General features: G+C 41.0%; 1 protein-coding gene across 1 annotated transcript in view; it reads left to right on the top strand.

The window, feature by feature from the left end:
• SH3KBP1 (SH3 domain containing kinase binding protein 1) overlaps positions 1–13,896 on the top strand; it is a 283,844-nt gene that overhangs the window by 171,846 nt on the left and 98,102 nt on the right. Inside the window, exon 6 of the mRNA XM_075263613.1 lies at positions 9,692–9,879. Within this exon, the coding sequence (XP_075119714.1) occupies positions 9,692–9,879 (188 nt within the window). The remainder of the gene's footprint in view (positions 1–9,691; positions 9,880–13,896) is intronic.

The raw sequence follows: 13,896 nt of genomic DNA, 5'->3' as shown, positions 1-13,896 counted from the left end.
AAGAGGGTCTGTCCCCAAGAGACTTCAATTTCAGTCCATCAGAAATCGATTCTTCAGAAATGGACAGCCTAGTAATTACAGACTGATCTAGAAAGGTAATCCAATACAAACATGCCTACCTTGTTCACATTACTGTTGTGGTCTCTGCTTAAACTACTGAAGAGACATCAAAGTTTTGGAAGTCATAGAGCCTTTAGATCTGTATATAACATTATTCAGACATGCGCTAGGTGAGCAGGAGGTTGCAGATCTTCTTAAAGATGCTTTTCCACTTTAGCACAGTGACAATGTTTGTCTATGTGGTGCCCCATGTATTGATAAGAATCTAACCATCTTGATTCTCAAAATTGGTAGAATGAAGGATATTTAGGTTCAACACCCTGTTCTGAATTTTGATTTAGAGACTCCAACACTTGTCAAGGTCATGTCCAAGTACTACAATCCAGCCCTCCATACTTGTATGGTTGTACAATAGACCACATTGTTGTTGTTTTTTTTGGGCCCCTGCAGTTAGACCCCCCTGACCTCGAAGTGAAGTCATTTAGATCCCTTAATAAAATGGTTGAATACCTTTAACATGTGAGCAAATGAATGGCGTTAAATGATGTGCTCTATTTGCAAAAAAGTATGATATTATAATATACTAGCCTCTGCCCGCGACTTCGTCTGCGTGTTGTTGGTGTCGATGATCCGCCTATATTCAGCAAATTGCTGCCATCGATGGTTTGCCTGCTCCAGCATTTCAGCAGCTGTCAAGCTGTCCTGCTGCTGAACTCATGCCGTGCCTGTGATTGTTCTGGCATCTCAGCAGCTCACTGGAACGCCATATAATGAGCTGAGTGTTTACATACAGTGATAACAGACCTGAATGAAATAAGCTGTTGGCAAGAGCAGTGTAATATAGTATGTGAACATAAATTCATAACAGTCGTGAAGCCATGTCATTTACTGGGATAAAAGGTAGCCTTTGTTTTAATCCAGGTTACAAGCCATCTATGTGCCAAATTTCATTCAAATCCGTTCAGCCGTTTTTGCGTGATTGAGGAACAAACATCCAAACTTTCACATTTTAATATTATATTAGTAGGAGGACAAGTAGAGATCAGCGAGTAGTTTCAATCGAATACCTCCCCTGCATAGTTATTGTTGTAAAAAAAAAAAAAAAAAAAAAAAAAAAGCGCCAGGGAAGGTGGGAGGGGCATTGAATATTTACCGCATGGTATTCAACCGAGTACACCAATAACTATGCAAAGGGGGGTATTCGATCAAATACTATTCGCTCATCTCTATATACAAGAAGACAATGAGGTTCAAGCCAAAGCAGATAACAGGACATCAAGTTCTATACAAAGCCAGTAGGTGAACCTTGGGGATCTATGGTGTTCAGCCTCTGAGAAAATATAGAATGTGCTTTGAGTTGTAACCAAGTATTTAGTCCAGTGCACTTAGGAGGATCTCCTGATATAAGTGGTACCTCCTATGGGTGCCTGTTACATGGCCTACTGTATAGATAAAGAGTGAGATATAAGCTCCTAAGTGACTTTGCATCTTTTTCAGTCTAATGTATTTGCATTTACAATACTTTCCTACTAAATTTGTAGCGAAGATGTTGCTTGAGATTCTTAGACCCTATGCAAATCTGTAACGTGCCCACAAATTAACTAGGGATAATGAACATGAAATTGGAATAGCAATCAGTCATGTGTTTCTACACGCACTGATGCAACAAGTTTGGGTAACCTTTATAGTAGTGTGACAATAATAAAGACCGTTCATTTATAGGAAAGAATTATGACACAGTGATGTCACAGTATGGAAATAATGTGCATAGTGATGTCAGAGTATTAGAGTAAAATTCGTAGTGATGTCAGAGTATTGGAATAAGTGATATCACAGTAATGAAATAATGTCCATAGTGACGTCACAGTATTGCATAGTCATATCACAGAACTGGGACAGGATTAATGAACTTATTGATGTGACCACAGTGATATTAAAGCATCATATTACAACAGTCATGCATATAGTGATGTCAAAGCACAGACATATTTACTGTGATGATGTCACAACACAGAGGATAAAAGCACAGAAATAACATAGAGTGACGCCATAGTTCAGGGATAAGATCACAGTGCAGGGAATGTAATGCTAAACTGCAATACCTTTATGTGACTGTGGTTATTGGGCCTTGTCATGCATAAGGGGCCCCGATGCAACGTCCACAGTTTCCCACTCATTTAAGGTAGTATTGTACTAAAACATAGGTCTGTATATCTACCTATATATTCTTCTCTTTCACGAGTGAAGTTTTGACCACTTAGGAGTTGGGTTATAGGTAGGTAGCCATAGTGGATACTCTGGTGTAATATTTCTGCAGACCAGTCTGAAAATCTAATTCTTATTGTTTTTACTATTTTATATCATAAGTGGCAGAATCAATAGTCTCTATGGAAAAGGCTTGCAGCAAATCCTGATAGAGTTGGTCAGTCTCCAGCTCTATAAAATGATTAAATCAACAGTGAATTATTTCATGTATTTTTTAGAGATGCTGTCAGAAGCCCTCAGAAAATGAACAAAATTAGGCTTATACCATAAGTCATATTGCAAGTACATAAATACAATTTTGAACAGGTCAAACTGAAGGTGAACTGCAACGCCTCTAAAATAAATGAATGTGTGTCCTTCAACATCTACGATTCATTTTTCTACAAAATTACATTTTGCAGTCAGAAAATAGAGGGTCTGCAAAAGTTCTATATCCAGAACTGGTACCAGTGGCGTAACTACCGTCGTAGCAGCAGAGGCAGCTGCCACAGGGCCCGGCGACAGCCGCTATCGCTGCGTTTTTTTTTTGTTTGTTTTTTCTTTAATAGGCCATTACCGGCTGGAGTTACTCCAGCCGGTAACGGGCCCTATTTTCTTACCAATCCTGGCAGCACCGCGGGCCCCACAAACACTATCATTATACTCGAGGGTCTTTTCAGACCCCAGAGTATAATGATCGGAGGCCTGGGAGAGGTAAGAAACATAAAAAACACTGTTAATTGCCTCTCCACGATTCGGGCAGGCTTCAGGCCTAGTCATCTGACGTCACATGACCCCGGCCTGCGTCCCGGGTGATGTGACGTCTGATGTCATAGAAGATGGACTACAGCAGTGGCCGACAGCAGCGGAGCTGGGAGATGGGTAACCGTGTTTTTTTAAAATTTTTTATCCCCCCTGGGTCTCCGATTATTATACTCTGGGGTCTGAAAAGACCCCAGAGTACAACAATTGTTTCATTTGACGTCTGACGTCATTGAAGATGGACTACAGTGGAGGCTGACAGTGGAGGACTGCAGCAGAGCCAGGAGATAGGTGAGTAACAGTGGTTTTTTTTAATGTTTTTCTCCCCCCTGGGTCTCTTGATTATTATACTCTGGGGTCTGAAAAGACCCCAGAGTATAATAATTGTTTATGAGTGTCCGCTATGGGGCATAATACTTTGTGCAGGGGCCACTATGGGGGATAATACTGTGTGTAGGGGCCACTGAGGGACATAATAGAGTGTGCAGGGGCCACTATGGGACATAATACTGTGTGTAGGGGCCACTAAGGGACATAATAATGTGTGCAGGGGCCACTGAGGGACATAATACTGTGTGCAGGGGCCACTATGGGGTATAATACTGTGTGCAGGGGACACTATGGGACATAATACTGTTTGCAGGGGCCACTATGGGGTATAATACTGTGTGCAGGGGCCGTTATGGGGCATAGTAGAGCGCGCAGGGATGCGGAGGAGGGGGATGGTCGAGGTCTTTGGTGTCGGGGTGGGGGGCATGTTGAAAGTTCGCAACAGGGCCCCGCCATTCCTAGTTATGCCACTGACTGGTACCATAAACATATTGCCCCAATGTGAGATCCAGAGTGCCATTTGTGTTAGGTCCTCTTTCTTCTTTTTTGCACTAATCTCTATGGTCTCCGTAATACACATAGGGCAGAAGAATGAAGCCAGGTATGATACCTTTACACCACTAGCAATTTAACAGTTAAAGGGAACCTTTCATCACTTTGCAGCCTTTAACAGATGCGGCTGATACTTTCTAGGCACGTTACTCTGGATATAACAGTGATGGGGGTAATCAGTTTTCCATTCCCACTCCATGAACTCACACACAATTCTGCCAGTACCCATAGTTATGGTTGATGAAATGTTAATACACAAGGTGTCAATGTGTCGATGAGATGACAATGCACATGTACACACATACACATAATGCTCTCAGGCATAAAACAGATTAACTTTTATCAAACTGTCATTCAAAGGATTAACACCGCCAAGTAATTCTTTCTCACTGAGGTTATGGATAACTTAAGGCAACAAGGACAAACTTATTAATCTTAACTTTTACCGTAATCTGCAGTTTAAAAGTACAGTAATCACTAAAATGGTTAAAAAAAACAATGACATAGATATAAGGCAAAATAGTTATAGAAATAAAATAGGAGGATTGAGCCAAGCAATACTTTTCTTTTTTGAGGTTGTGGGTAACTTAAGGCAACAAGGACAAATGTATCAATCTTAGCATTTAATATACAAAGGTACATTGCATACAAAAGGTTAAAACAATGGCCTATAGAAGTAATGACAGATATAAGGCAAAATAGCTAAAGAAGTAATAAATAACAGAAAATGAGATTGATAAGAGACCTGGTTGCATCTATACGTGTCTGACCCTGTATGTTTCTTTGTAGGCGTCCAAGCCACACTCCATTTCCCTTCCATTTTTATCAATCATATCTTTCCATGGAGATTTAGTGGACTCACTTAAGATGATTAAAGGGGTATTCCCACGTCGCATACTCACCAGTCTTCACTGCTGTAAAATCTTCTTTCTTCCTGGTTTCTTGCATCATTTGGTGGGCGGGGTTTCACAAGCAACCTGCCGTTTAGCTCCGCCCCCAAATTAGCATGTAGCTCCGCCCGCACATATTGGACTATGAAGTACAGGCAGCAGCAACTCCATTCTGTGTTACATACAGAGTCTGCCTGTCTCCTCCATAATGAACACAATTGAATTCGCTAGCTTGATAACTGAGAGAACAGAAGAAATGAAAGCAGCTCCTCTCCCCTATCTGAGAGCAGGGAGCTAGGTCACATGGTGTAGACACAGGAATAGCTAGATACACAGGCTCGCTCCCTGCACTTAGCCCCTCCTCCCTCCCCCCTGAGAGCAGCAGATACATCACTTGACTTTTGTGCAGATAAGTCAGGGCTGTGTCAACAATGAATTGAATAAAGTAAGATAGTGGACAAACAAAGCAGTTTTGCTGAAGCAATGTATTTAGGAAAAGTCTTACATCCACATTAACAAGCAGTATAGATAGGATCCTTGTGATGGGACAACCCCTTTAAGACAGAAGTTATAAGAAACATTCATACCTTTTTGCTACCCAAATACATTTTTCATAAAATGGAACACACTGATTCTATAGGACGAATATGCAAATCTGTCTCCCAAGATGTAAACAGGGAGACAGTGCCTCTGTTATGCTGCCCTCTATGGGAAGCACCCTGAACATCATGCCCGACTTTCCCAGAAGTCTTTCCTGCATAATGCGGTATAATGATTCTATAGTAATGCATCTTACATAAAAATATACAACTGCACTTCTTCTTTTATATTCTCAGGTAAGCTGCTATAATAAAAACTCGAAGTAGAAAACATAAGGTCTCCTTGAAACTTTTGCTGAAATGACTCATTATTTGTCCCATAAATAAAGTAATCCTGGTGGAAAGCCGTTTCATTGGGCAATTACCTCTTGTGTAACACGTGTCCTCTTAAGACATCATTACGTCTAGGTAAAGGTTGCTATGACTTTGCTATAGTTTGGAAAATGGAGATGTCAGTGTTCGTGAATGTGAATACAAGTTTACAGCAATTATCGCTGCCGATGACAACTCTTGTACCCGGTGAAATAAAGGGAGATGTTAGTCTAATTTCTCTCTGTGACAAGCTAAGAAAGAAGAAGACACGTTCAAGGACAAATTAGGACTCGGGGGAACTAAATACAAAGTGATATGTTGCAATAGAATGAGCTTCATTGCTGCTAATACACAATTTTAATGTATTTTGAGAAGTGAGAATATGATTCATGGTTGTTTGTAAAGCAGTCACAAGGTAAGGCTAGGGCTGGACGATGACTTGTGGCCTTGTGACGTTAGGATAGTAATTATTGCAATGCTGGTGGCCCCTTATGAGAGCAATTTTGGTCACAAAGAAATCTAGAAGGTTTGATTTATGCCGATGGACGGATCACAATCATGGCAACTTGCAGGTCACAACCTGATCACAATCACCATCATTAGGTGCGATATAGTAGCACAATATTATGATCTTAAAGGGGCACTTAATCCAGAATTGATAGTTTACGGTACATAAGAAATCTAGTGGCCCTCACTGTTTGTCAGCACATCTACATGGCCCTGGCACAAGCAGACCTATAGAAATCATTCATAGAACAAAGGTGTTAATCTCCTGTCCGTACGCGCCATCTTCCATTCAGAAAGCAGCCTGGGGATGGGGTTTAGAAAAGTGGGAGGGATTAACAATTCTTTTGTCCTACTGCAGCCAGATGTATTTGAGTCTGTCACATGACTGCGAGGAAGAGGAGGGAGACATGGCTGAGCCAAAACAGAACCAAGAAAAAGGAAATTAATGAAGACTTGTATGTTCACGTTCTTTAAAGGCATTCAATCATTAAAATGCTATTTTTTCTCCCTATGATGTAGGAATAGCCTTAAGAAAGACTATTCTTCTCCTACCTTTAGATGTCTTCTCTGTGCCGCCGTTCGGTAGATATCCCGGTTTTCTTCTATATGCAAATGAGTTCTCTCACAGCATTGGGGACAACCCCAGTGCTGTTTGAGTGCTCAGGCCCACCCCCAGTGCTGCGAGAGAACTCATTTGTATACAGTAGAAAACCGGGATATCTACCGAATGGCAGCGCGTAGAAGATATCTAAAGGTAGGAGAAGAATAGTGTTTCTTAAGGCCATTTCTATGTCTTAGGGAGAAAAAATAGCATTTTAATGATTGAATCCGTTTAAGTCACTGTGTAGCACTAGCTATTTGTAGAAGCTAAGTAACATGGGGTTGAGTGATGATAGGTAACATATGTCTTTTACAAAACCAGCTGATCTCTCAAACACTGATCACAAGTGATTTATATGGGTATTCCCACAGACATATTGGGGCACATTCATCAATCCTGTTCATAGTTTTAGACATATTTATGAATCTGTCATACATATGGAGTGTTTCTAGAAGCTCCAAAATTCTGACTCAAAAACCATCCAACTAAGGCTAAGGCCCCAACGTTGTGGAAACAGCCTGTATTAAGTTTTTTGTCTACAGATTTTGTCTGCATGTTTTACACTAAATATTTGTTAAATAGAGAATCTTGACACTTTTAGGCTAAGGCCCCACGTTGCGGAAATGCAGCTTTTTTATTGCAGATCTTGCTGCAGTTTTTCAGCCAAACTCAGGAGTGACCACTAAAAGAATGGGAAATATATAGCAAGTCCTTATACTTCTTCCTTCTGCTCAATCTACTCCTGACTTTGGCCCAAAAAACCACAGCAAAATCTGCAACAAAAACTGTTGCGTTTCCGCAATGTGGGGCCTTAGCCTAAAAGTCTCAAGATTCTCTATTAGACAAATATTTAGCGCAAAACATGGAGACAAAATCTGTAGATAAAACCCCCCCCAAAAAAACTTGAAAGCCTTCAGTAGATGATACCTTTAATTCCTTTAGATAAAAAACTTAAGTCGGGAACAAATATTTGGCGCACACATCAAAAACCCTACAGTTTTCACCAAAAATTATCTTTCACTTATTGGAGAGACAAATATGAAGCGGAAGATGGGAATTTGTGGCGCTCAAATTAAATTGTTGTAAATTCCTAATTTTACACCATTTTATATTTTGACTACAATGCAAACGAAAATCTGCACAATATTTGTTCTTTTCCATTTCATATATGTGTTGTAAAGTTAGACATGCCTAGATCCCGGCCAATCTGGTGCACGTTTTTTTTAAGAAGTATCAAGCTTGTTATATATTTCTGTTCTTTCTGGCACATGCTGTTCATAAACATGTCCTAAATGCCGTGCACCATAAATTTTGGGGCAAATGTAGACAGAAAAGTGTGGGACTTCTATTCATAAATATGCCCCAAAATTTCCATTGTAGAATTGAAATTTTTTTACCCAAATATAAGTACTGTATATACTCGAGTATAAGCCGACTTTTCCAGCACATTTTTCCTGCTGATAAAACTCTCCTCGGCTTATACACGAGTCAGGGTCCACGGAGCACAGAAAACTGGAAGGACCTGGAAGGGGGAGGTCCTTTAGTGCTACTGCTCTGTGATTGGCTTATCATGAGGTCACGTGACTGTGATGTCATCAAAGGTCCTGTAGCCACTGGTATATAACATCTGCTCTGCAGATAAGGTTGAGTCTAAATCCTATAGCTCCACCCACACCAGAGTCCGATCACATGGTCATGGCGTCATCAGAGGTCCTTTAGCACACTAGGATTTAGCATCTACCCTGCAGACGAGTGGCCAGGATTCATTGTGTCTTATGGAAGATGTCTGTCGTATGGAGGAGAGGAAGCTACAGTAACGTGACACACAAGGACCTTCCTTTAGTTACTCTGCCTAGTAGTGTCAGGCATTGGGGTTATTAATTTAGTTTCAGTAACTCCATGTGCCTCACATTAATAACAGTTAACCCCATAATGTCCCTCATATTAACCCCCGTGTGCCCCATATAAGAGTTACTAATATGTGAGACACATGAGGGTACTAATGAAGGACCTTAATTATGAAGATGCCTAATTATTACCTCCATATGTCCCACATATCAGTAAGGCAAACAGGGGGTTAATGTGAGGGACATGATGGGGTTAACTGCTATTACTATGATCCCAATGGAGTTACTAAGCTGCAATGCACATGACCAGACTTTATCTGCAATAGTGGATTCCCCCCCCCCCCCTCGGCTTATACTCAAGTCAATAAGTTTTCCCAGTTTTTTGTGGTAAAATTAGGGGTCTCGGCCTATATTATACTCAAGTATATAATGTAATTAAAAAATGTGCAGAGTTTTCTTTATCTTTGTCTTGATTGTTTGCCAGTGGATAAGACCATGAGTGCAGGAATTTTCTACGACCTGGAACAATAAGGAAATCATGGCTGGGTTTGTGATAAGCTCCAGACCACAAGTTCCTAAATTCATGGTCGTATCCATTGACACCCAATTAAGACAAAGAGTGTCACCACTAAGATGATTAGAGGAAATCTGTAGAATTCTGCTAAATTTTGAAATATTTATATTTGCAAAAATGTTTAACTTAATTGTCTACAATGTTATTTATGGTTCTGTTCATTGGGGAATCCTTTTGGGGTTTAGAGATTGTGTAAAGCTCCTCATTTCATTGGTCTTCAGTACAATATCTGGTTCCTAGGATAAAGCTCGTTATCATCTTCACATAATTGTGATTTTTTTTTTTTTCAAATCCAAATCCTCATTTACTAGAATTACAGTGAAGAAGAAACAGTTACTGCTGTAATTTATTTTTTTTTTTTTTTGCAAAATCAGAGCAAGTTGTCATAGTAATTATGTTTCTCTTCCTGGCAGGATTTAAAGACACTGCCGGCTCCGAGAGTGATGGGGGCGACTCCAAGTCAGAAGGGACTAATGGAACAAGTGGAGCAGAAAACCAGACGAAAAAGATCAGGGGATTTGGCTTTGGGGATATTTTCAAAGACAAACCAATTAAACTGAGACCAAGGTCAATGGAAGTGGAAAATGACATGGTAGAGAAGGTAAATATGTCTGTACGCTGTATATAACTTATTGTGTTCCAAGACTGATTTTGTTATGCAATGGAAAGAAACTAGAACTGGACTGCTTGTAAGGAATTCCACAACCTGAAAGCCTGATATCCTTCACCCACTCCTCATATTTTACATATTCGATATCTGATCATCCTACATAGCCGCATCATACCTGACGCATGATTGCCATCTCTCTCCCCATCATATGAGTCAGAACAGAACATTTTGCTAGTTTAGTAGTTACCATTAACAGGGGTTCAGTTCAGTTCCTTCTCAAACAGATCTTAGACTATTGGTACGTGTGTTTCTGATGCCCCTTCATACACCGTGGCCTAACATACCTTGGTATCCAGCTCTAACCTACATGAGCTGTGACATATATACACTCACCGGCCACTTTATTAGGTACACCTCTCCAACTGCTCGTTAACACTTAATTTCTAATCAGCCAATCACATGGCGGCAACTCAGTGCATTTAGGCATGTAGACATGGTCAAGACAATCTCCTGCAGTTCAAACCGAGCATCAGTATGGGGAAGAAAGGTGATTTGAGTGCCTTTGAACGTGGCATGGTTGTTGGTGCCAGAAGGGCTGGTCTGAGTATTTCAGAAACTGCTGATCTACTGGGATTTTCACGCACAACCATCTCTAGGGTTTACAGAGAATGGTCCGAAAAAGAAAAAACATCCAGTGAGCGGCAGTTCTGTGGGCGGAAATGCGTTGTTGATGCCAGAGGTCAGAGGAGAATGGCCAGACTGGTTCGAGCTGATAGAAAGGCAACAGTGACTCAAATAGCCACCCGTTACAACCAAGGTAGCCAGAAGAGCATCTCTGAACGCACAGTACGTCGAACTTTGAGGCAGATGGGCTACAGCAGCAGAAGACCACACCGGGTGCCACTCCTTTCAGCTAAGAACAGGAAACTGAGGCTACAATTTGCACAAGCTCATCGAAATTGGACAATTGAAGATTGGAAAAACGTTGCCTGGTCTGATGAGTCTCGATTTCTGCTGCGACATTCGGATGGTAGGGTCAGAATTTGGCGTCAACAACATGAAAGCATGGATCCGTCCTGCCTTGTATCAACGGTTTGGGCTGGTGGTGGTGGTGTCATGGTGTGGGGAATATTTTTTTGGCACTCTTTGGGCCCCTTGGTATCAATTGAGCATCGTTGCAACGCCAAAGCCTACCTGAGTATTGTTGCTGACCATGTCCATCCCTTTATGACCACAATGTACCCAACATCTGATGGCTACTTTCAGCAGGATAATGCAATGCCATGTCATAAAGCTGGAATCATCTCAGACTGGTTTCTTGAACATGACAATGAGTTCACTGTACTCCAATGGCCTCCACAGTCACCAGATCTCAATCCAATAGAGCATCTTTGGGATGTGGTGGAACGGGAGATTCGCATCATGGATGTGCAGCCGACAAATCTGCGGCAACTGTGTGATGCCATCATGTCAATATGGACCAAAATCTCTGAGGAATGCTTCCAGCACCTTGTTGAATCTATGCCACAAAGAATTGAGGCAGTTCTGAAGGCAAAAGGGGGTCCAACCCGTTACTAGCATGGTGTACCTAATAAAGTGGCCGGTGAGTGTATATACTGCTTATGTGGAATATAACATTTCCTACTAGTGCATATTTATTTCCACTCATCTACATAGTGCCAAGATTCATTCTTCTTGATGGGAAAGGGGAAATTTACTCTAGTGCCACCTTTTGGAAGGTAGCTCCCTATAGATCAAACTCTTTGTATGGTACTCTACTCCATCATGGTATATACCTCTCTTGTATGGTGCACTCCTTTAAATATGGTGGCTAAGTTCTGTACTATATGATACATCATTTCTCCGTACAGTATATCCATGTATAACACATGTAATTTTTTCCATATGTGCGCTGCTTAGGGACTTCTATGCACTTAGTGGTTTACTACGTAACCAAAATTTCCAGGAAATTTACAAATCGTTTTGTTTCCACTAGATAATTGTCCAGCCTTCTCTGTCCTTTTTGTGGTCTGCGTTACATTGATCTCCATTGTGCCTTTAAAGCAACTACCTGTCATGGTAAATGATTTACAGGTCCAGTTTTATTTCATCTGGGAAACTTAGATCAATAGAAGAGGAGAATAATTGAGAATTGTGCTCAGTTGTCGTATTGATATTGTATGTTTTAAGTCAGATTTTTTTTTTTTAGGTTAAACAAAACACATTTTATTTTTAACATTTTATTTTTCTTTTCAATATTGTGTTTTCTTATATTTTTAACGTTTTATTTTTGGCTTTTAGCTGTTCCATATTACATCTATTTTTTTAGCATTACTATGATATCATTCATAAAAATGTTGTCAAACCTATACCTACCTCTTTCTTACCATTAAGGGGCTTTACTAGGAAAGACTGGGCCCCATAGCAAAAATATGACTGGGACCCCCCATCAAGAAATTTGAGGTGGTAGATATGGGGCCTTACTGTCCCTACACCTGCTGGAATAATCCTATAGGTAACGGCCAATGAAAAAACAAATAGGGAGGGGGAAGCGCTACATCTGCTATGGTGGTAGTTCTGCCGCTTTGATACCACTCCAGTACCGAGCTGAACTGGTGGGACGCCTCGCAAGATGAAACTTGCAGGGATTGCCCAACAAACAGCCTTGTCGTAGGCCTACCGCCTTACTCACCGATCCCTGTTCCTGCTCATGGCTGCCTACACTTCCCCTTCTGCCCTCAGGGACGTGCTGTAAGACACATGGAGCCCCCTAGAGGGCAGAGGGGGAACTAGAGGTGGCCATTAGTAGGAATGGGGATTAGTAAGTAAATAGGGCCTATTACTTGCAGGGGTTACCCCCTAAGGTCCAGGCCCTGTAGCAGCCACTATGACTATTTTGGCTGTGGTTACGCCACTGTTAGGGGCCTTTACTTATAGAGTAGCATTTCCTTTATGAAAAATAAATGTTCTAGCAAGGCATTTCTATTAACAATTTTTATAGCTATAATGGTGATTTGGGGCCCTGGCGATCTGCCGCTGGCCTTGTTCCCATTCGGGTTCCCTTGCAATCCTTACGCCACTGCTCTTGAAGTCATCCTATTAGTAGGCAGTGCTGTTGTGGAGCTCCAAATCCTTGTGCCATGTTATTTGGTCACTGAACAGTCTGAGTGTACCCAGCTACATAAAGTAGTGTAAAGTCCCCCTCCCCAACTAGAAAGAGACAAGAGAGCTTAAAACATTACTTTCACACAACTACAAAACATTGACTTCTGCTAATATTATTTATGCATGAAGTTCCTCTAACAAAGCAATTTGGCATAGGGGTGCGGTATATGACAATAGGCTGGGAAACTCCAGAAAGATTCAGAAATTATTCCCCTTCCTCCTTCTGTTTCTTATCACTTTATGTATCTGACATGTGCTAAATACTGGAATAAATACTAAATACTGATATATCACTTTAGAAACGTAACAAACAATCACTTAACACTAGTGGAAGGATCGAGTGCTAATACATTCCCTCCATTACATTTTACAGTACCAGCAAAGTGAATGAGATTTAGATTATCCGCACATCCACAACTCATCCACACATTGCGGGGAAAAAAGACCTGCAGAAAATCAGCTTTTCAAAAAAATGCAGCGTATTATGGATTTAATAGAGAAAGGAAAAAAACTGCAAAAACTCACTACACAGGGTCTTAGATTAAGGCTTGGTTCACACCTGCGCCTGTTCTACATTCGGGGTTTTCATCCTCAAATCTGCTCAAAAAACATGCAGAGAAAAGTCCTGCAAGCAGGCCCACGGCCTAATGCTGTGTTCACACATGAGTATGCCATCGGTCCGTTTGAATTCAGTTTGACACTTCAAAACGGACTGATGCACATACTGATTATATACGGACACCTTTTTATGCTGATAGCAAACACTGGCCATCCACTAGAGGACAGATAAGGGGATTAAAAATAGCAATTGTAAACAGAGTAGAGATAAGGAGTTATAAAAAA

The sequence above is a fragment of the Leptodactylus fuscus genome, chromosome 2 (genome assembly GCF_031893055.1).
Source record: "Leptodactylus fuscus isolate aLepFus1 chromosome 2, aLepFus1.hap2, whole genome shotgun sequence".
Taxonomy (NCBI): domain Eukaryota; kingdom Metazoa; phylum Chordata; class Amphibia; order Anura; family Leptodactylidae; genus Leptodactylus; species Leptodactylus fuscus.
The sequence above is the reverse complement of the archived record's forward strand: the minus strand, read 5'-3'. Positions and strand labels throughout refer to the sequence as shown.